The sequence below is a fragment of the Raphanus sativus genome, unplaced genomic scaffold (assembly GCF_000801105.2).
Source record: "Raphanus sativus cultivar WK10039 unplaced genomic scaffold, ASM80110v3 Scaffold0464, whole genome shotgun sequence".
Classification (NCBI taxonomy): Eukaryota; Viridiplantae; Streptophyta; class Magnoliopsida; order Brassicales; family Brassicaceae; genus Raphanus; species Raphanus sativus.
The window spans coordinates 1-20636 of NW_026615782.1; the positions used below are offsets into that span (position 1 = coordinate 1).

At 45.3% G+C, this 20636-nt stretch overlaps 3 protein-coding genes and 1 non-coding gene across 5 annotated transcripts; 3 read left to right on the forward strand and 1 right to left on the reverse strand.

Annotated features, from left to right (window-relative positions):
- Positions 1 to 3630: 3630 nt before the first annotated feature.
- Positions 3631 to 5059, forward strand: LOC108836833 (uncharacterized). 2 transcript variants are annotated; one of them, XM_056996998.1, is made up of 4 exons: positions 3631 to 3720; positions 3796 to 4128; positions 4180 to 4533; positions 4605 to 5059. In XM_056996998.1, exons 1-4 carry the CDS (start codon positions 3694 to 3696, stop codon positions 4884 to 4886), a joined length of 996 nt encoding a protein of 331 aa, XP_056852978.1. In that variant the 5' UTR covers positions 3631 to 3693; the 3' UTR covers positions 4887 to 5059. The 2 variants fall into 2 exon arrangements, with proteins under 2 accessions (XP_056852978.1, XP_056852979.1); XM_056996999.1 differs by having other exon boundaries at positions 3652 to 3696.
- Positions 5060 to 7088: 2029 nt separating this feature from the next.
- Positions 7089 to 8748, forward strand: LOC130502239 (uncharacterized). Its single transcript, XM_056997000.1, has 3 exons — positions 7089 to 7667; positions 7748 to 8373; positions 8457 to 8748. Exons 1-3 carry the CDS (start codon positions 7089 to 7091, stop codon positions 8746 to 8748), a joined length of 1497 nt encoding a protein of 498 aa, XP_056852980.1.
- A 3963-nt stretch (positions 8749 to 12711) lies between these two features.
- Positions 12712 to 14479, forward strand: LOC130502240 (uncharacterized). Its single transcript, XM_056997001.1, has 3 exons — positions 12712 to 13203; positions 13314 to 13608; positions 13692 to 14479. The coding sequence occupies exons 1-3, from the start codon at positions 12712 to 12714 to the stop codon at positions 14477 to 14479; spliced, it is 1575 nt and encodes a 524-aa protein (XP_056852981.1).
- Positions 14480 to 18507: 4028 nt separating this feature from the next.
- On the reverse strand, positions 18508 to 18614 carry LOC130502241 (small nucleolar RNA R71). The gene has a single exon (XR_008940188.1). It is a non-coding gene; the product is annotated as a small nucleolar RNA R71 (small nucleolar RNA).
- Positions 18615 to 20636: the final 2022 nt, after the last annotated feature.

A 20636-nucleotide genomic window follows, 5' to 3' on the forward strand; every position in this document is an offset into this window, starting at 1 on the left:
AAGTCACACGACCTCCTAAGGTCGCAACACATACATACAAACGGCCACACTTGGCCTATCACAAATTACTAATCAATGCATAACAGTCGGTCAGAGATATTCCGAACGAAGAGTCGGGCTGGTCGACTTCTTCACCCCCGTCGCCTGGCATTTGACCCTCGCCTACATCCGCCGTATCTTCGAGAACTTGGATAGGATTCCACAGTTTCTCGATTCTCCCTTCGATCGGAGGAACAAAGGATTCGGCGTTGGCACATATCTCATCGAGGCCATCCATCGTGGCAAGTTCGCCGGGAAAGAGAGAAGTCCTCGCGCTGCATCTTGTTAGAGTACCGACCGAACCACGGCACTCGCGAAAATCACCTACAAAGTCCTGAGCCTCTTTGTACGCTTCGAACTCGTAGAAAAAATTTCGGCCCTTCGGTTCAGCTCGGCGGCAGCTCTTCTCCGTCCGCTCCTTTCCGCACGAACGAGGGCTCGAGCCTGGACCTTGGTTTGCCGGTGATCTGCTCCTCCACCTCCAACCGATACCTTAGCAAATTCCCTTTCCGTTTCCTCCGCTTTGAAACGGGCCAGCCGGCAGTGCGGAAAACTCCCATCGATCGATGCATTCCAACTCTCACGGCCTGCAGAAAGGCCAAGGTCAAATAAAAAGAAAAGAGGAGTTACTCAAGTTTCAAAAAGAAACCTCGTTGACCAAGCGAGCACCCTCCGCGGTCACCTTGTCCCTCTCCATGTTGTCCAAGACTCGTCACGGGAAAAAGACGGAGGGAGTTCATCAAAGAAGTCACCCGGGGGAGGAGCATCCTGATTTCCCTGAGGTAAAGCCAGGATCGTATCTCGGCGGTGCGCCATCTCCCGACGAGGGTCTCAAAAGCGATCCCTTTGTCCTTACGAGCCTCCGCCTCTGCCTTAAGGGGCAAAAACGTAGGATCTATCATTGACACAGGGTCGCGTACCGCCTCGCGATCGGTGAAGCGCGACCGCCCCTCGAATCCGGTCGAGAGTGAAGGAGTTCCAGGAACAAGGCCTCGACCTAAAATATCCCTCTTGGTCAAGAGAGAGAGATCGGAAGGAACGTGCGCGAGACACCTGTTCTCTAAAAAAAAAAAAAAAAAAACACACACGTTCAGTACTCGCCTTTCGGATTCTTAAGAAAGGGGATGCGACAATCTTACCTCGTTGGTACAACCAGTCCCGTCGGGAATAGATGGAGAAAGCCTTCCTCGACAGACTCTCCATCTATCCTCACAAAAAGAAACGATCAACATGATCCTTGGCGTGCGAGGTAACTCCATTGATTACCGAAAATTGGTCCTCGCCTTCATGGAGTATACTCCGTTGATGCTCGTCGCCTTAGAGTTCCACAACCCTTCGAAATCAGCAGGGCTAAGGTCCATCCCTAACTCGGAACTCAGAATCGCAACGCCAAGCCAACTCTCCAAGCCGGCACGTTCAGCTGGCTGATTGCGATTCCCGAACGGTCGAGGGCCTGGACAATGATCCCAGGGATTGGAACCACAGTCGGCATTGCGTCAAGAACGCCTCGTAACAAGTGAAGTAACCTTCCGGAGGATGCTCCGAACTCTCATTCCCACGGGGAATGCGAAACACGACTCCCTTCGGACCTCATAAAACTCTCGAAGAATTCGAGATATTCGGGGATACTTCGCTCGGCGAGTCAATTTCCTTACGCATCCTCAGGGGTCGCCGGAATCGGGATCACAGGAAGGGGAGCATCAGAACAAAGACAGCGTCGCAGTACGCATTCCTGTTGATCTCTGAAACCTCGGGCTTCGGAACTTCATCCTTGGCATGAAAACTATCCGAAGACGAGTGAGATTGCCTCCTCGAGATTTGATCTTGAAGTCATTCTTTTCTTAAAAAGTAGAGAGAGAATTTGCAAGAGAGAGATTAACTTGAGATTCTTGGGTGAAGTAAGAATGGTAAAAGATTCACCAAGTCTTTATAGGCAAAGATTTTAACTATTCACCCGACCTTCGACACGATTTCGTCTCCATACTTTCCTAACGAACCATACCGCAAGCTAGGACCTACGAACTCTACGGCTCCTAGCTAGCTGGGGGCTAACTGTTGGGGTCAAAATCGGTCAAGACGAAATCAATGTCCGAAAGTCTCGGAAAAAACATTAGAGTAACCTCGAGAGACTATTGTTAATCGAAAACCTCGGGAAAATATTAAGTTCGAGATTGATCATCTCGAAATCAACTGCTAGAAACATTTTCTACACAAGGGAAAGCCTACGGAAAACTAAAAACGCAAAAACACGCACAAACCGAAGGAAACGAGCAGCCGACTCCGGACATGGCCGTGGCCGCCGGGCGGCTAGCCCCGTGCTGGCCGTGGCCCGCCGGCGGCTAGCGCCCGTGCTGGCCGTGGCCGCCGGGCGGTTAGCCCCATGCTGGCCATGGCCGCCGGCGGCTAGCGCCCGTGCTGGCCGTGGTCGCCGGGCGGCTAGCCCCGTGCTGGCCGTGGCCGCCGGCGGCTAGCGCCCGTGCTGGCCGTGGCCGCCGGGCGGCTAGCCCCGTGCTGGCCATGGCCGCCGGCGGCTAGCGCCCGTGCTGGCCGTGGCCGCCGGGCGGCTAGCCCCGTGCTGGCCGTGGCCTCCGGCGGCTAGCGCCCGTGCTGGCCGTGGTCGCCGGGCGGCTAGCCCCGCGCTGGCTCGGGTCGTCGGACGGCTAGTCTTCGTGCGTAAATTCTAGGCTTTCGGGTCGCCAGAAATCCGTGTTTTTGCGACTTTCCGAGATCCCGCAAACAAAACTCATTTTCCTGCTCCAAGATTCCAAAGAACCCGTAAGACGTCAACGGACAGGAAGACTTCGTATAAAACGGTGATGGTTATCTTAAAACACCATGTGCCTCAGCAATGGATCGAAGATCTTCCGAAAGACTCGACATCCAAGTAGGAGCATTCTATCAAGGAAAATCGTAGAAAACAGCGGAAGACCGGAAGACGGCCCGAAAGGGACCAAACCCGATAGAACAGCCCGTTTACGATTTTCTAAAGGGATAGATATGACGGTTTACAATTATCTCCGCATAACAAGATAAATGTTAAACTTCCGAAAAGATAAATGTTCAACTTTCCGAAAAAATAAATGTCCACTTTCCCGATAAACGCGAAAGCCGACGAAAATGGAAACAGTCCAGCCCGCGGCAGACTCAGCCCATCAGGGATAGACCGTCATATGGGAGTATATAAGCAAAGCTAGGAGCAGAGGAAGGGGGATCCGAAATCAGAAGAAAGAAACCACCCCAGAGCAACTTAGAACTTAGGCGCTTATTTCCTTTTTTAGCGAGCTGCGACTCAACTAGGTTAGATCTAGGTTTTGAGACTAGCGACGATCGACAGCTCTTGTGGCCGAGATCTCGACCTGTTGTCCAACGCTCTCCGCAGATTCGGAAATAAGATTCTTTCTTTTTTGCTCTCTTTATTTTACGCATTTATTCCCAAACTAGACTTGTATTAACTTTGTCGTGCGTGGCCCAGCAGATAGCCGGGATCCTCGGGGGAAACTAGGTCAACTTAGTTTTCCTACGTTTTAACTTAACTAAAATCGACAGTGCGTATTTCGGTTCCCACAAGGGATTACGGCTACTAAACTAGCATTTCTGCAATCTAGAGACGCAAAGATTGCTGATATGGCTAGTGAGATTTAAGAATTGAAGGGCATGGTCCGAGAGTTAGCTGGAAAGAAGGTACTCGTTTTCACTACATTTACTCAACTGGTCTGATTACAGTTAATAATTAATAATGGTTTTCTCTTCTCACAGAAAACTAATGGTGAGACTGAAACATCTGAGACAAGTGCTGGATTCAAAGAAGGAGTCAGAGTACAAATACTGGATTGGTTTGAGTCAGAAGATGTAGTTGTTGGTGAAGGAGAATTTTGCTCTGATGAACCGATGTACAAAATTGGTCGTGTGCCTATTGGTCCTAATGCAGTGGCTGTTATTGTTAAGTCTGCATTAATCTCTGAAGCTTTTCTCTGGAGGCCTACGACAGATGTATTATCTCTTGGGGACGCAGTGGGATGCAAAGTAGCTTGGCCAATAAATAAAGTGGTTTTGGACAGGAATCCAGTAGCGTCTCAAGATGTATTGATGGTAAAGTTTTTAATCTAGTACTTTTTCGACATAAGTATAGGTCTCTCATAGCAACACAAGGAAGGCGAAACTCGAAGATGCAAAATCTATGACTGGACTTCAGAAGAAGAAGAGGTTATTGCTGAAGGTTTCCTGTGCTCATCTAATTCCAAAGAGATGGTTAACAATATACCTCTGGGTCCAAATGCGGTGAGCATTGAAGTGGTGAAGGTGTTTAAAGATAATGCTCATTTGTGGAGGCCAACTGCGGAGATGTTTTTGATTGGTGATGCAATTAACGAGAAAATCGCATGGCCACTCCTCAAGTTTGAAATCATGGCTTCGATCACTACAGCTGCAACACCTGCAAAACCTGCAGCCACGAAAACAGCATCACCTACCAAACCAGCAAAGAAAAAAGCAATGGTATGTTATTGAAATGAATAACCTTGTATTTGTTTGTCTGTTGGTTGACGTTGGAACTTGTTGAGTTTTAGAGTCCAGGCAGCACTAGTACCACAAAAATTGCAAAGCAGAAGTGTATTCTCTTCGACTGCAGCAACACCGGACGTAAGGTAGGTGAAGGAAGAGTGGCTTCAACTGATCCGAAAGAGCTGTGTCACTTTGTGCCCCTGGGTCCAAATGCAAGCAAGGTGTGGGTTGAAGTGGCTAAGATTGGTGATGCAAAGGTGTGGAGGCCAAATTCAGAGATTGAATATATCTCTGATGCAATAGGTTCGGTTGTGGCATGGCCAAATGATAAACTGAAGTTGGTGTGAAAGTCGGAAACAATGTAGCTCTAGTTGTGTTTTTTTTTCTCGACGGCTCTAGTTGTATTTCTAGTTTGAACTTATGTGAAGTTATGTGTAATATTTATGTGTGATATTATGTGTAAGTTCACAAACAAAAAACAAATATTATGTGTAATATTAAGATATAATCTTGTGTACTATCGTTCAAATCTTTAAACTCCAAACAAATCCCTAAACCACAAACAAATCTCCAAACCCTGTGTCCAAATCCCTAAACCCTAAAAAAATCCCTAAACCCCAAACAAATCTCCAAACCTTAATTCCAAATCCGTAAATCCCAAAGAAATACCTAAACCCCAAACAAATCTCCAAACCCTAATTCCAAATCCCTAAACCCCAAACAAATCACTAAATTGTTTTAGATGATAGATTTTAAAATTATAAGAAATCATATTGTAATCTTAATTTTATAAAAGACATTTGTTAAAAAAATTATAAAACTCATTTGTCCAAAATTCCAAACCCTATAGTCTTTGTACATACAACTATGTCTTAGTGTTTATGAATACATGAGTTATATTGATGAGTTTTATAAAAACTCATATAAAAATTTTATATATATACGAAATTATTTTTTAAAAATTGGAATACTAGTAATAAAAATTTTAAAATTTAATTTACTTTTTTTTTGCTTATAAATCTATTTTATGTTAATTTTCTGATTTCAAACAAAATTAATACTCAGAGCCAATGGGGAGTAACCTCCAGGATTGCAGACGTGGAAATTGCATACGCCGATGGATACATCTCGCCATCATTGATCAGAGCCGTTCTTTTCTAAGCCAATGAGGAGCCACCACTAAGATCGCAGACTGATTAATCCTACACCGTTTGATTTACTGAACTTACTTTGATCAGAACCGTTCATTTGTTTTTCTCATTCTCTTCTCCCAGAACACAACTCCGAACAAAACATCCTCTTCTTTCAGAACAAATCTAAGATCTGAAAGACGTGTATGTCTCGTTATCTTTGATTTGGATGACTCTTAGTTCCGTTCACCGATTGAAATAAAGCAAATGGATAAGACGTGGGTTTGGCTGCCAAGGTATAACCTAAGATCTCTCGAGCTCACTTGTATTCACCGATTGAAAGAAAGCTAACTACTTTTTCTGATATATCATGTAGGAATAGTGACGAGTACTCAGAAGGAGCAACTAATTTTGTGTATTCATCAGCAAGAAGATTGGGAAATCTGTCTGAAATGCTGTGTCCTTGCAGAGACTGCCGCAATTTAAGCCATCAGCTAGTTGATAAAATAGTCGAGCATCTAGTGATTAGGGGTATGGATAAGAAGTACAAGAGATCTTGTTGGAGTATTCATGGTGAAAAAAGAGAATCTAAAGAAGACACTGGTCCTGGCAATGAAAGGGAGGCATATGAGTTGTTTAAGACAGCATTCTCCATGGATGAAGATGGTCCAAATCAGACGAATGAAAGTGGGGTGGAGCCAAATGATGGTGATGAAGCAGCAGAGGAAACTGAGTTTAGAAAAAGTTAAGAGACGCTGAAACGCCATTGTACTCGGATTGTATCAAACACACGAAGGTTTCAGCAATCATGGGACTTTACAGATTCAAGGTTAAAAGTGGTGTGTCTGAGAATTACTTCGATCAGCTGTTGGTTTTGCTTAAGGATATGCTACCTGAAGACAATGTGCTTCCAAAGAGTATGGATGCAATCAAGAAATTTCTGAAGATCTTTGGGTTCGGCTACGACAATATTCATGCTTGCAAGAATGATTGCATACTGTATAGGAAGGAGTATGAGAACCTACAAAGCTGTCCAAGATGCAAAGTTTCAAGATGGGAAATGGATAAGCACAGTAATGAGATAAAGGTGGGGATTCCGGCAAAGGTCCTTAAATATTTTCCAATCAAGGACAGGTTTAGGAGGATGTTTAGATCAAAGAGGATGGCTGAAGATCTGCGTTGGCACTATACCAATGCGACTGAAGATGGTACGATGCGACACCCCGTTGATTCTATCTCTTGGGCACAAGTGAATGATAAATGGACAGACTTTGCTGCTGAACCAAGGAATCTTCGACTTGGAATTTCTACAGATGGGATGAACCCTTTCTCCATGCAAAACACCAATCACAGCACATGGCCAGTGTTGTTTGTGAACTACAACATGCCTCAACGATGTGTATGAAAGCTGAGAATATAATGTTGACATTGCTGATCCCTGGTCCAACAGCTCCTGGTAATAACATAGATGTCTACTTAGCACTATTAATAGATGATCTGAAAGATTTGTGGGCTGAGGGTATTGAAGTCTATGACTCATTTGCGAAGGAGAATTTCACACTTAGAGCCTTGCTGCTTTGGAGTATCAGTGACTATCCAGCATTAGGAACCTTGTCTGGATGTAAAGTGAAGGGGAAACAAGCATGCAATGTATGTGGAAAGGATACACCTTCTAGGTGGCTTAAGTTCAGCCGCAAGTTTGTCTACATGGGAAATAGAAAGAGACTACCGCCTGGCCATCGTTACAGATATAAAAAAGCTTGGTTCGACAACACAGTGGAGGAAGGGAATGCGAGTAGGATACAAACTGGCGCTGAGATATATGAGACATTACAAGCTTTTAGGAATGATTTTGGAAGACCTCTAGATAAGGAGAAAAAAAGGAGAAGACCAGAGTTGGAAGATGATGAGATGGTTCAAGAAGAAGAGTGTGAAGAATCAAATGATCTATGGCGGTGGAAGAAGAGATCAATATTCTTTGAACTACCTTACTGGAAGGTAAAGCATAGTAATCAGGAACTATATTCTCTCCTTCTTGTATATGAATATGCCTAACAGTTTCTTGTTTAATGTCTTAGGATATGCATGTTCGTCATAATGTTGACGTTATGCACGTTGAAAAGAATGTGTCTGATGCTATACTGTCTATCTTGATGCAAAGTTCGAAGTCAAAAGATGGTTTGAAAGCAAGAAAAGACTTAGCAGATATTGGAATCAGAAGTCACTTGCACACAGAGGTTATGGGTTCGAAAACATACTTACCTCCAGCATCGTATTGGCTATCGAAGAAAGAGAAGACCATTTTCTGCAAAAGGTTATCTCAGTTTAGAGGTCCTGATGGTTATTGTGGAAATATTGCAAATAGTGTTTCAGTTAACCCTCCTAATTTAGGTAGTTTAAAGTCGCATGATCATCACGTGCTAGTACAGAACTTGTTACCAGCTGCATTAAGAGGGTTGTTGCATAGTGGTCCTAGGATTGCCATTAACAGATTATGCAGCTACTTTAACAGGTTGTGCCAACGCATCATTGACCCGGAGAAACATATATTAATGGAGACAGAGTTTGTGGAAACAATGTGTCAACTGGAGCGCTTCTTCCCTCCATCTCTTTTTGATATCATGTTCCACCTTCCAATACATCTCTCAAAAGAGGCACGCTTGGGAGGACCAGTTCACTTCCGCTGGATGTATCCATTTGAAAGGTTTGATGTACTCATTTGCTTCGATTAATGTATTTCTTGCAATGATGTTTGACTAATATTAATATTGCTTGACTGAGTTATAGGTACATGAAAACACTAAAGGCCTTTGTTAAGAATTATGCAAGGCCAGAAGCATGTATGGCTGAAGGGTATTTAGCTGGAGAATGTGTTGCATTTTGTTTAGAGTTCCTTCAAGATTCAGTACAAGTTCAAGAACCAGTTAATCGTAATGAATATATTGAGGCTGATAGAGTCGTGGTTGAAGTTCGACATCTGCAGAAGGGAGTAGAGGTCACCCTTTCAGATAAAGATAGAGACATTTCTCATCGCTATGTGCTAATGAACATGGCATCTATGGATCCCTATGTTGAGTAAGAGGTTACCCTTTCTGTTTCATCTACTTTTAATTATAATTTGTTGTTCAAAACGGTTGTTTAATGTCAAATCAGGATGCATTTAGAAGAATTACAAGCTAATGATGTTCGATGTGCTAGAAATGAAACTCTGCTGTGGAAACACCATACTGAGTAGTTTGCAGAATGGGTTAAAAAAAAGGTTTTCAACTCCAACTCGTTTTCTTCTATAATATTTTATACATCTTGTTGGATTGATGAACATGTCGAGATTGTTGGATGAACACGTTGTTAGATTGTTAGATTGACAATACTGCTTAGCTCTTAGCTTGATGATGAACACGTTGTTAGATTGTTGGATTGTTCGATTGATGAACATGTTGTCTTCGCAGATTCAGTCAGACTCAACAAATAGTCATTCTAAGGAGTTGAGGTGGTTGGCATTCGGACCAAGAAATGCTGCTTTAGCATATAAAGGGTTTATTATTAAGGGCCAGCGGTTTCATACGGATGCGGTTAAGCGGAAGACTCAAAACAGTGGAGTAAGTTATGAAGCATTTAGCATGTGTAGATCAAGTGCTCGAGATATGAGACAAGTTGCTGATATGCTTACATATTATGGAGTTATAAAGGAGATTTTACTGCTGGACTATCACATGTTCAAAGTACCGCTGTTCAGATGCAATTGGGCTAACACAGGGAATGGTGTGAAGGAAGAAGATGGCTTCACTCTCGTTAACCTTCATATGAACCAGGCAGATTATTTGAAAGATCCGTTCATTCTGCCCTCTCAAGCAAAACAGGTTTTCTACTCTAGGGAAGATGATAATTCTAATTGGTATGTTGTTATGAGAGCACCACCTAGAGGCTACCATGAGTTGGAAACAGAAGAGATTTTAGGTGCTGCAGCTTTACCTGTCCAAGAAGTCGATGATCTGTGTGATGAAGCTTCTGATGATGATATTCTTTATGTTAGGGATGATTGTGAAGGGTTGTTAGTGGTAGATTGATAATATTTCATTTTGTAGTGTTGATGGTTTGTTTAAACAAGGAAATGTATTACGCTGGCCTTTTTTTTAATATGAGTAATTTTAAAAATTACAAAAATTCGAAATAAATAATCCATTTTAAAAATATAAAATCAATTTATAATTATATATATATATATATATTAAATATTCGGGTAAATAAAACGATTTAATAACACGAAACATTTGCTATCTTTGTATAACAAATTGCTATAGATAACTTCAGATTAATGAGTATTAATAACAATTATAACATGTTATTATAAGATTTAACAATTGCATAGAAAACGACGCTATCGTTGTTTACTTAACTATAGCATACGAAAGATCCACTATAGAAAGTGTCGGACCTATTATAACGGGCGCTGTGAGAGCGTTTAAGGAAACGCTATGGTAAGGGACTAATAGCGTTTAACGGCCGCTATTAATACCCACATTTCCTGTAGTGACGGCTGTTGACACACATCCGCCATGACCCATCTTTCTTTGGGATTAACAAAGCGGGAACCGAACAAGGGCTAAGACTTTCGCGCAGGAATCCCTTAGCGACCAATTCTTCAACTTGACGACAGAGCTCTTCGTGTTCCGATGGGCTCATCCTGTAATGAGAGCGATTAGGCAAAGCAGCATCTGGCATCAAATCGATGTGGTGTTGTATGTCATGAAGAGGAGGAATTTGGGAAGGAAGGTTTGCAGGGAAGACGTTTGAAAATTCTGATAAGTTGGTTTGTACGTCTCTGGAATGTCGTGACCCTCGAAAACAGAGGAAAGGACCGCGACGAGCAACACCACACGATCTGTCTCTCGTAATGCTGTTACTAACTCCGATTTCTGCAGAAGTAAAACTGGGTTTGATGATGATGCATGACTGTTAATCATAGCCGGAACCATGGGTTTGAGTGTGAAGGTTCTATCGTTGAATCGGAATGTGTAAGTATTGAGATAACCATCATGTGTAACTCGACGATCAAATTCCCACGGTCGCCCGAGCAACAGATGAATGCGTCCATAGGGACAAGATCACAGTACACTTCGTCTTTATAGACATCACCCACCGAGAACTTAACCAGAGTACGTTTTGTGATAGTAAGTTCGCTTCCTTGATGTAACCAACCTAGCTTGTAAGGCGAGGGATGTGGTTCAACCGAGAGATTGAGTTTCGGAACTACAGATTCAGCAATCACGTTCTCAGTACTGCCGGAGTCTATTATGAAAGTACACACCTTGCCATTAATCGTGCCGCGCGAAGAGAACAAGTTCTTAAGTTGGGGAAACTCGTCTGGTGCTTTAGGAGTGAGACATGTACGCCTAACCATCAGTAACGAACCCTCATCTGCCTCAAGTTCTTCTGTCGCTTCATCGCCACTATCATCATAAACAGCCTCGACGTCACGTCCAGAGGTATCCAAGAGAAGACCCCGTGGATTCCGCGTCGGACATGATGAGACGCGATGGCCAAGCTCACCGCAAGAAAAGCAACGCACTCCTCCCGGTCGTTGTTGGCGTTGAGCATCACTGGGAGTGTTTGTGGCCTCTGTTTTTGCTGTAGAATTATCAGAGGACGACGGGACTGCTGAAGTTGTCGTATTTTGACGAGATTGACGATTCCCACTCCACGGTTGATAGTTGGAGAGAGTTTGAGCTTCCACTGTTATTGCTTGTTGGTGAGCCTCTGACACAGTTTGTGGTCTGAACAAATTCAAAGTGGCCTGAATCTGTTGCCGTAAACCTCCCACAAAGCGCATTACTAGTTGTTGTTCGGTGTCTCGAATCTCAACACGGTTCATCATCTTGAAAAACTCGGTTGCATATTCGTCGACAGTTCGGTATCCTTGCCGCAAATTCTGAAGTTTCTGAAACATCAACTGCTCATAATTGTAAGGAAGAAAGTTCTTCCTCATCTCCTTCTTGAGTTTATCCCATGTTAAGATTTTAGATTTTCCCAAACGAGCACGAGTTGTCTTGGATTGAAGCCACCAAGCTGCGGCTCGATCACGGAAATGGATGGCAACAAGAGGAACACATTGATCCAGTGGTACTTCCTTAAATTCTAAGATTTCCTCGACGGTGACAAACTAATCGAGTAACTCTTATGGTGCAGTAGAACCATTGAATTCTGGGATCTCGAGTTTGAAGGCAGATTTCCAGCGATTGTCGGAGTCATCTTCTGAATCTGAATCATCGTTGTTGTTGGTAGTGCGAAGAGCTTGATCCTGGTGAAGTGCAGCGAATGAATTTTTATCCTCCTCTGAATCTTCGTCGTCATCAGCTCGAGTAGTACGTGTACGTTGAACCGGAGTTGCTGTACACTGTGTATTCATGGCCGCGATAGATGCTGTGAGGTTTGCGATCTGAACTTGAAGGTCCGCTAGAGCTTTCTGCATAACCTCGGCTTCAGATGGCTCTACAGCCTTCTTAGGTCTTGGCATTGAATCGTAGGAGCGTAGTGCTGTCACTGATACCAACCTGGCGCAGCGTAAGAATAGTTTGAACAGTCAATCGAACAAGTAAGTTTGTAAGAGACAGTTCTTTTGCTCAATCAAGAGATTCGAATGAACTTCTTGAGACCAAACTTCCTATAACGATGAAGTTTATCAAATCAGAATAAGGGTAAAAGCAAAGCTCTGTAGTTTATTAAAATCAAAGATGAAATAACATGAAACACAAACTGCCGCTTATAAAGCGATTCTCAAAGACACAAACCGTCTAGGAGAATGTTTATAATTATCTAAAACAATAACTAAAGATAATGATGAAAAAGACAAAACACTCGAAAGGAAAACTTTAAACAGGAAGAAAAGTAGTTATGTTGGCGCCAAATGAGTAGATGCCCCTGCATCACATACTTCCTCGCAAAGTAACGGAGGAAATGAACCACAGTCTCACACTGATCCCGAACGATTCGGAAATTAAAGCAGCAGCTTTCTCTATCAATGGTGGGAAAGCCCCGGGTCCGGATGGATTCTCGTCCAAGTTTTACCAATCCTACTGGCACATTATTGGCCCCGACATCATCCGAGGACATCAGACTCTTCTTCACTACGGGCGTTCTCCACCGGCAACAAAACGAGACTCATGTCCGTCTGATTCCCAAAGTTACCGCAGCTAGAAGGGTTGCTGAGTACCGTCCGATATCTCTCTGCAACACTCATTACAAGATCATTGCCAAAATCTTGACCCGAAGATTGAAACCTCTTCTCCCGCAGTTGATCTCGAGGTCTCAGTCTGCTTTCGTTGCTGGCCGAGCCATTGGTGATAACGTCCTCATAACCCATGAAACTCTCCACTTCCTTCGTACGTCAGAGGTGAAGAAATATTGCTCAATGGCCGTGAAAACGGATATGAGTAAGGCGTACGACCGGATCGAGTGGGACTTTCTCCGAGCAGTTCTCGAACAGCTTGGCTTTGCGCAGATTTGGGTGGATTGGGTTATGGCTTGTGTTGAGACAGTCTCCTATTCCTTTTGGTAAACGGAGCCCCGATGGGATCTGTGTCACTGTCTCGTGGTATACGACAAAGAGATCCGCTTTCCCCTTACCTATTAATTTTGTGTACGAAGGTACTCTCCTCGATGTGTGAAAAGGCGCAGAACAACGGGTCCCTTCCAGGTGTGCGAGTCTCTCGCGGAAGCCACGCCATCACCCACCTCTTGTTCGCCGATGATACCATGTTCTTCTGCAAATCCAGTGCCTCCAGTGTAGCTACACTCCTCGGTATCCTGCGTACTTATGAGAGCCTGTCGGGACAGTGCATCAACTTCTCGACGTCCTCGATTACATTTTCTGCCAAAACTCCTATGGAAGTAAAAACCAGAGTTAAAGATACTCTGAACATCGAGACTGAAGGTGGCTTGGGTAAGTATCTCGGTCTACCAGAGTTCTTCGGCAGGAAAAAGCGCGATATTTTTTTTGCCTCGATTTTGGATCGTCTCAGGCAGAAATCACACAGTTGGACTACGCGTTTTCTGTCGAGAGCCGGAAACAGGTGCTCCTCAAAGCAGTCCTTGTAGCTATGCCCTGTTATACCATGTCATGCTTCAAAATCCCCCTCTCACTATGCAAGCAAATCCAATCCCTCCTCACGAGATTTTGGTGGGACTCTAATCTGGATAAGAAGAAGATATGCTGGGTGTCTTGGGACTCTCTCACTCAACCGAAGTATGCCGGTGGTCTTGGATTCCGAGATGTAGAAATGTTCAATGATGCTCTGCTTGCTAAGATAGGATGGCGTCTGATCACTAATCCGGACTCTCTGCTAGGCCAGGTCCTATTGGGAAAATACGCTAAATACTCGTCCTTCATGGACGTCCAACTCACCGGAAGCGCCTCACATGGGTGGCGGAGTATCCTAGCAGGGAGAGAGATTCTTTGCAAGGGTCTCAGTTGGGTCATTGACAGCGGTGAAAGGGTTAGAGTCTGGAAGGATCCTTGGCTTTCATGTGGGATCCCTACTACACCTATAGGACCACCGAACAGCCATAACGAGAACTTGCTTGTTAGCGATCTCCTCTGCCCAGTATCGAATGAATGGGACTTCGATAGAATCAGACAGCATATACCTCAGTATGAGGATGATATCATGCACATTATCACTAGCCATGCTTCCTCTGATGATCGATTAGTCTGGCTCTTTGAGAAGACAGGGGTGTACTCCACCAAATCTGGGTACGGCGTAGGCATCAAAGATCAAGCGGTGCTTCCCCCTACTCTCACTTTGTATAACTAGAGCAAGAACATTTGGAATGTCAAGACCTCACCGAAGCTTAAAGACTTCTTATGGAGAGTGGTTAGGAAAGCAATCCCAGTCAAAATCGTGATTTTCCCTCCAAACACAAAGGGCAACTGTTGGGGTCAAAATCGGTCAAGACGAAATCGATGTCCGAAAGTCTCGGAAGAACATGAAAGATGTTAGAGCAACCTCAAGAGACTAATTGTTAATCGAGAAACCTTGGAAAAATATTAAAGTTCGAGATTAATCATCTCGAAATCAACGGCTAGAAACGTTTTCTACACGAGGAAAAACCTACGGAAAACTAAAAAGAACGCAAAAACATGCACAAGCCGAAGGAACCGAGCAGCCGACTCCGGTCACGGCCGTGGTCGCCGGGCGGCTAGCCCCCGTGCTGGTCGTGGCGGCGGCGGCTAGCGCCCGTGCTGGCCGTGGCCGCCGGCGGCTAGCGCCCGTGCTGGCCGTGGCCGCCGGGCGGCTAGCCCCCGTGCTGGCCGTGGCCGCCGGCGGCAAGCGCCCGTGCTGGCCGTGGCCGCCGGGCGGCAAGCGCCCGTGCTGGCCGTGGCCGCCGGGCGGCTAGCCCCCGTGCTGGCCGTGGCCGCCGGCGGCTAGCGCCCGTGCTGGCCGTGGTCGCCGGGCGGCTAGCCCCGTGCTGGCTTGGGTCGTCGGACAGCTAGTCTTCGTGCGTAAGTTCTAGGCCCCCGGTCGCCAGAAATCCGTGTTTTGCGACTTTCTGAGATCCCGCAAACAAAACTCCTTTTCTGCTCCAAAATTTCAGAGAACCTGTAAGACGTCAACGAACAGAAAGACTTCGTATAAAACGGTGATGGTTATCTTAAAACACCATTTGCCCCAGCAATGGATCGAAGATCTTCCGAAAGACTCGACATCCAAGTAAGAGCATTCTTTTAAAGAAATCGTAGAAAACAACGGAAGTTCAGAAGACGGCCCGAAAGGGACCAAACCCGATCGGACGGCCCATTTACGATTTTCTAAAAGATAGATACGACGGTTTACAATTGTCTTCACATAACAAGATAAATGTTAAACTTCCGAAAAGATAAATGTCAAATTTCCGAAATGATAAATGTCAACTTTCCCGATAAACACGAAGGCCGACAAAAATGGAAAAAAGCCCAGCTCGCGGCAGACTCAGCCCATCAAGAATAGACCGTCATATGGGAGTATATAAGCAAGGCTAGGAGCAGAGGAAAGGGAATCTGAAATCAGAAGAAAGAAACCACTCTAGAGCAACTTGGAACTTAGGCTTTTATTTCCTTTTTAGCGAGCTGCGACTCAACTAGGTTAGATCTAGGTTTTGAGACTAGCGACGATCGACAGCTCTTGCGGCCGATATCTCGACCTGTTCTTTTGCTCTCTTTATTTTACGCATTTATTCCCAAACTATACTCGTGTTAACTTTGTCGTGCGTGGCCCAGCAGATAGCCGGGATCCACGGGGAAAACTAGGTCAACTTAGTTTTCCTACGTTTAAACTTAACTAAAATCGACTGTGCGAATTTCGGTTCCCACAGTTTGGCGCTAGAAGGAGGGGATACACGGATTTATCTTTCTCGCAACTACGCACGCCCAGTTAAGCATGACTGCTAACGCGGAAAAAGACAAGCAAACGCACGACGGACCAGCCGCCGATGCCGACGCTGAGAAGACTCCTGCCGGAAACGTATCGACGGTCACTGCCGAGGCAAACACCGCGATGCTGGACCAGGTGAAGGAACTGTTCGCCACCGCCCAGAAACGGTCGGAAGAACAAGAGAAACTAATGGCTTCACTCGCTAAACAGGTCAATACCTTAACAGCGAAAAGCAAACTCCCGCGCGGATCCACCAAGGTGAGGCGTGTCAGGAGGCTCGACTTCGGAACTGCCGGAGACCAAGAAAAAGATGCCCCGAGAAAATCCCCGGAACTCATCCCTGACGATACCACTCCGGCAGGGCAGAAGAAAACGACGGATAACCTCCCATCTCCCGCAAGGGAAAACGAAGGAGACGACGTCGAAAGAATTAATCTGGATATCAGTGATCAATCGGATCCGTCCGACGAAGACGCCGACATCCACCACAGAAGGACCCGAAGTCAGTCAGCTCGACTGGCGGCAGCCTTTGAAAAACCCATGACTGATATATGGTGTTTTTCACATCATTGTATATATGTTTTCTTTGTTTGAAGTCACTAATTCGTGTCAGTCTAGTCCTTTTTGACCTTTTACAGGTCTGGAGTTAGCAGAAGAAAGAAGAGAAGGTGCCTGATGAAAAGAAGTCCTTTTGGAGCATTCCTGCGGAGAACACTCAAGATAACAATCCCGAGACTGTTCTCTCTCAAGCGGAACAAGCAGACGGAGTGATCCGGCGATTGTTCCAGACGAATATGGAAACTCCTATTTCGGGATTTTAAGCCCTGTTGCCCTAATCTCTTTTCTTCTGATCGGCGCCTCCATATAAAACGCCATCTATCTATTTTCTATTTTTCTTACGCTAGTTTTTACAAGAGAATACTGAGTATTGCGATCTGCAACTTGTAAGGGAGAAGAATCCATCCTCTCATAGAGAAGATCATCTGAACCCTTTTGTTTTACTCTGTTCTTATGCAATTTTATTCAGGATTTATGTCTTTGTTTATGTGCATCATGATCGAGTAGTGACCTTGCTCGCCTAGGGTTTTTAGGGTGTTGAGACATGAGCTAAACATAGATAAGCGATCCATAACTGTTCTTCATTCATACTGTTCTTACTGCTTTCATTAAACTGATCACTTGATGTTAGATCACTAGTTCATCACCTAGTTAACCGCTTAGGATGATAACTTGACATGTATTGAATGAGCTTAGTATCCCTAATCAGCGAAAGTAGATATTAGGGTGGTAAGTGAACTGATCGGACCTGTTCTCTAAAGCTTGCAATCGATTCTCATCCCAACGACAGTTAGGTGGTGAGATCGATCTGCAAAGCGATCACTACCACGACAGTGGAGTGTTCCAGCTGAGTGATCCGAGTTCTAGAAAGCACTTCATCGCGCTTGAATAATTGTTTGGCTCCAATTCATCACCCAATGAAATACCCTAGGCTAGCTCTTGTTTAATTGAATTAATCTCGTGTTTATTTTGCTTGTTTACTATCGCCTATTTCAACCAAATCATATCTTCTTCTTAGCTTGATTCTGAAACTTATAGAACTAGAGTGTAGACTGGTCCTCTGGATTTGAATCTCAAGTACTACAATTGCAACTGTTAACTTGGCAGTAGCAAGGATTCATTTTTAGTGTATCAAGTTTTGGCGCCGTTGCCGGGGACCAGATTTTTTTACCTCTAATTTTCGGTTTCATACCTAGTCTAAGATATCTAACTCGTGTTATTTTCTTTGTTTCAGCTGATGATCCAGGTGCATGACCAGTAGACATACTCGGAGCAACGCACAAGGGCCATTGCATCAGCTTTCTAACGAAGAACTAGCGAGATTGGAACGACAGAACCGTCAACAGCCGAGATCAACGAACACCGACATGGGTGATCATCCAGATGATCTCACTGCTGCGTTTGCACTCATGCAACAGCAGATGCAGCAGATGCAGCAGACGATCCAAGCGCAGCAAGCTGCTGCCGAGCAAGCTGCTCTGAATGCTGCGAACCAACAAGAGGGAGTGGTCCAGATCGGCCAGAGAAACTTACTGCGTAATCTGCCCGCTACGCGATCTGCCATAACCCCTCCACCGTGCACAAGGCAAGACTTCGAGATCAAGCCAGCCTTGATAAGTCTAGTGCAAAGGAAGATCTTCAATGGGCTTCCTGCTGAGATACCGATGGACCACATCGAGCACTTCGAGAAGATGTGTGGTTTCACTAAAGCGAATGGAGTACCACCCGATTACATCAAGTGTACTCTGTTCCCTTTCTCTCTTGATGGGAAAGCTGCTCGCTGGCTTGATTCACTACCCACCGGATCACTCACCACTTGGGAACAAGTCCGAGAGGCTTTCTTAAGCCACTTCTACACGAAATCGAAGACAGCAGCTCTGAGACAGAAGATCGTGACCTTCAAACAATTGGTGGACGAGCCGTTCTGTGATGCTTGGGAGCGATTCAATGTCTACCGCAGAGAGTGCCCACATCACGGTTTTGAGGAAGACTATCTGCTGGGAGTGTTCTACGATGGAGTAGGTTGGGAGTACAGGAACGCTTTGAACTCAGCCAGTAAGGGAGACTTCATGACTCAGTCCACTCGAGGTGCATTCGAGTTGATTGAGAACATGGCCTCAAGCTCAGCTGACAATAACCGCGAGACTGATCGCACTCAGAAGGTGAAGAGCATCGACAACAGCAAGATTGATGAGCTCTCTGCCAAGGTCGACCAGCTGATTAAGAGTAACCAGAACCAGGTCTTCATCATGGAAGAATCCCCACAGGATAAAGCAACCGCAGAAGGCACATCAGAGGCGGATCAGTCGGCTGAGGATCAGCATGAAGTGAGTTATGTGAATGGGCAAGGATGGCAGTTCAAGAACTATCACCCGAACCCTAACGTGAGGAACAATCCCCACCTGTTCAATGCCCCTAAACCAGACGATAAAGCTCAAGGGAACCAAGGTCAGAACAGTGGATACCAAAGGCCTTATGGCAATCAGGGAAGAACCTTTGTCCTTAACCCAGCTCAGAATGCTCAGTTCCACAGCCAGAAACAGCCGGTTAATCAGCAAGCTGCACAACCGACTCAGACTGCTCCGCATGATGACATGAAGAGTCTCGCCAATATGATGAGTCAGCTGCTCCAAGGACAGCAGATCCAAGGGAAGGCACTGAACCAGGTCACAAACGACATCAACACCAGGATGAATCATATGTTCAATGACCTGAGTGTGAAGTATGACAATGTCTCAAGCCATATGAGACAGATGGATATTCAGATTGCTCAGACTGCTGAGAACGTGAAGAGACAGCAAGGAACTCTCCCTGGGAAAACAGACAAAAACCCCAAGGAGTGCAATGCAGTAGGGTTGAGGAGTGGAAAGCAACTGCCTGATCTAGACCCCAGGAGATTCACATCGGCTGAGAAAGGAAAGCAGAAGGAGTCGGATCAGCCATCTAAAGCTGTACCCACAGATGAGGATGATGCAGAACAACCTACTGAGACTGTTCCGACGGAAGCAGAGCGACCCGCTGGGGTTGTTCCACCGACTGCAGCGCCTTCTCCTGCTCGTCAGTATGTGCCAAAAGTTCCTTACCCTGTTCCAGCTAAGGCTACACGCAAGGATAAGGAAGAGATGAAGTGCAGGAAGATGCTAGAAGACCTAACTGTCAAGCTCCCTCTGATGAGTGCGATCCAGATGATACCATCCATGCGCAGCTTTGTCAAAGGACTGATCTCTGGGAAGATATCTGATGACAGTGAGTTCATGATTGTCTCTAAGGAGTGCAGCGCGGTGCTCCAGAACAGAAGGATCAAGAAGATGGGTGATCCGGGAAAGTTTGTTCTCTCGGTTCAGATTGGGAGAACACTTTTCTCATGCTCATTGGTCGATCTAGGGTCGAGCATAAACCTCATGCCATACACTGTGGCTAAGCGCCTTGGATACTCGGACTTCAAGCCTACCAGGATGTCACTAGTGTTTGCTGATCGATCTGTGAAGTCTCCAGTTGGAATCCTCGAAGATCTTCAAGTTCTGGTTGGGAATACAATTGTTCCTGCCGATTTCGTTGTTCTGGAAGTCGAGGAAGACTCCAATGATCCCCTGATCCTAGGCAGACCATTCCTCTGCACTGTCGGAGCTATTATTGATGTCCGACAAGGGAAGATCGATCTCCACCTTGGAGATATTGTGATGAAGTTTGAGATGGATCAGATGCTCAAGAAGCCGATGCTGGATGGACAAACCTTCACTGTCCAAGAAGATGGTGATCCCCTAGAGCCGCATGAAGGTATGATCGAGGAGATTCTCACCGAGGATCCACTTGAACTCGCCTTAGTCAGAGCTGAAGCCGAGCAAAGCTTAGAGAGTGTTGATGCTGATGCCTATGCCAAGTTCCTGGATGCAGCCAGGAGTATGGAGAGGATGGTGGCGAATCTAAGTCTGGGGGAGAACAGTGACTCCAGCACATCAACTGGAACAACCACGCCTCAGAACCCGACTGTTCCGGCAGCTCA

Excerpts from the sequence above, each read along its gene's own strand:
- LOC108836833 (XM_056996998.1), top strand. The coding sequence starts at position 3,694 with ATGGTCCGAGAGTTAGCTGGAAAGAAG. Across the intron at positions 4,129-4,179 it reads CGTCTCAAGATGTATTGATG|CAACACAAGGAAGGCGAAAC; the intron begins GTAAAGTTTTTA and ends GGTCTCTCATAG. Across the intron at positions 4,534-4,604 it reads CAGCAAAGAAAAAAGCAATG|AGTCCAGGCAGCACTAGTAC; the intron begins GTATGTTATTGA and ends GTTGAGTTTTAG.
- LOC130502239 (XM_056997000.1), top strand. The coding sequence starts at position 7,089 with ATGTTGACATTGCTGATCCCTGGTCCAACAGCTCCTGGTAATAACATA. Across the intron at positions 7,668-7,747 it reads TTGAACTACCTTACTGGAAG|GATATGCATGTTCGTCATAA; the intron begins GTAAAGCATAGT and ends TTAATGTCTTAG. Across the intron at positions 8,374-8,456 it reads TGGATGTATCCATTTGAAAG|GTACATGAAAACACTAAAGG; the intron begins GTTTGATGTACT and ends ACTGAGTTATAG.
- LOC130502240 (XM_056997001.1), top strand. The coding sequence starts at position 12,712 with ATGGATTCTCGTCCAAGTTTTACCAATCCTACTGGCACATTATTGGCC. Across the intron at positions 13,204-13,313 it reads TTATGGCTTGTGTTGAGACA|GTACTCTCCTCGATGTGTGA; the intron begins GTCTCCTATTCC and ends TTGTGTACGAAG. Across the intron at positions 13,609-13,691 it reads CGAGACTGAAGGTGGCTTGG|AAATCACACAGTTGGACTAC; the intron begins GTAAGTATCTCG and ends CGTCTCAGGCAG.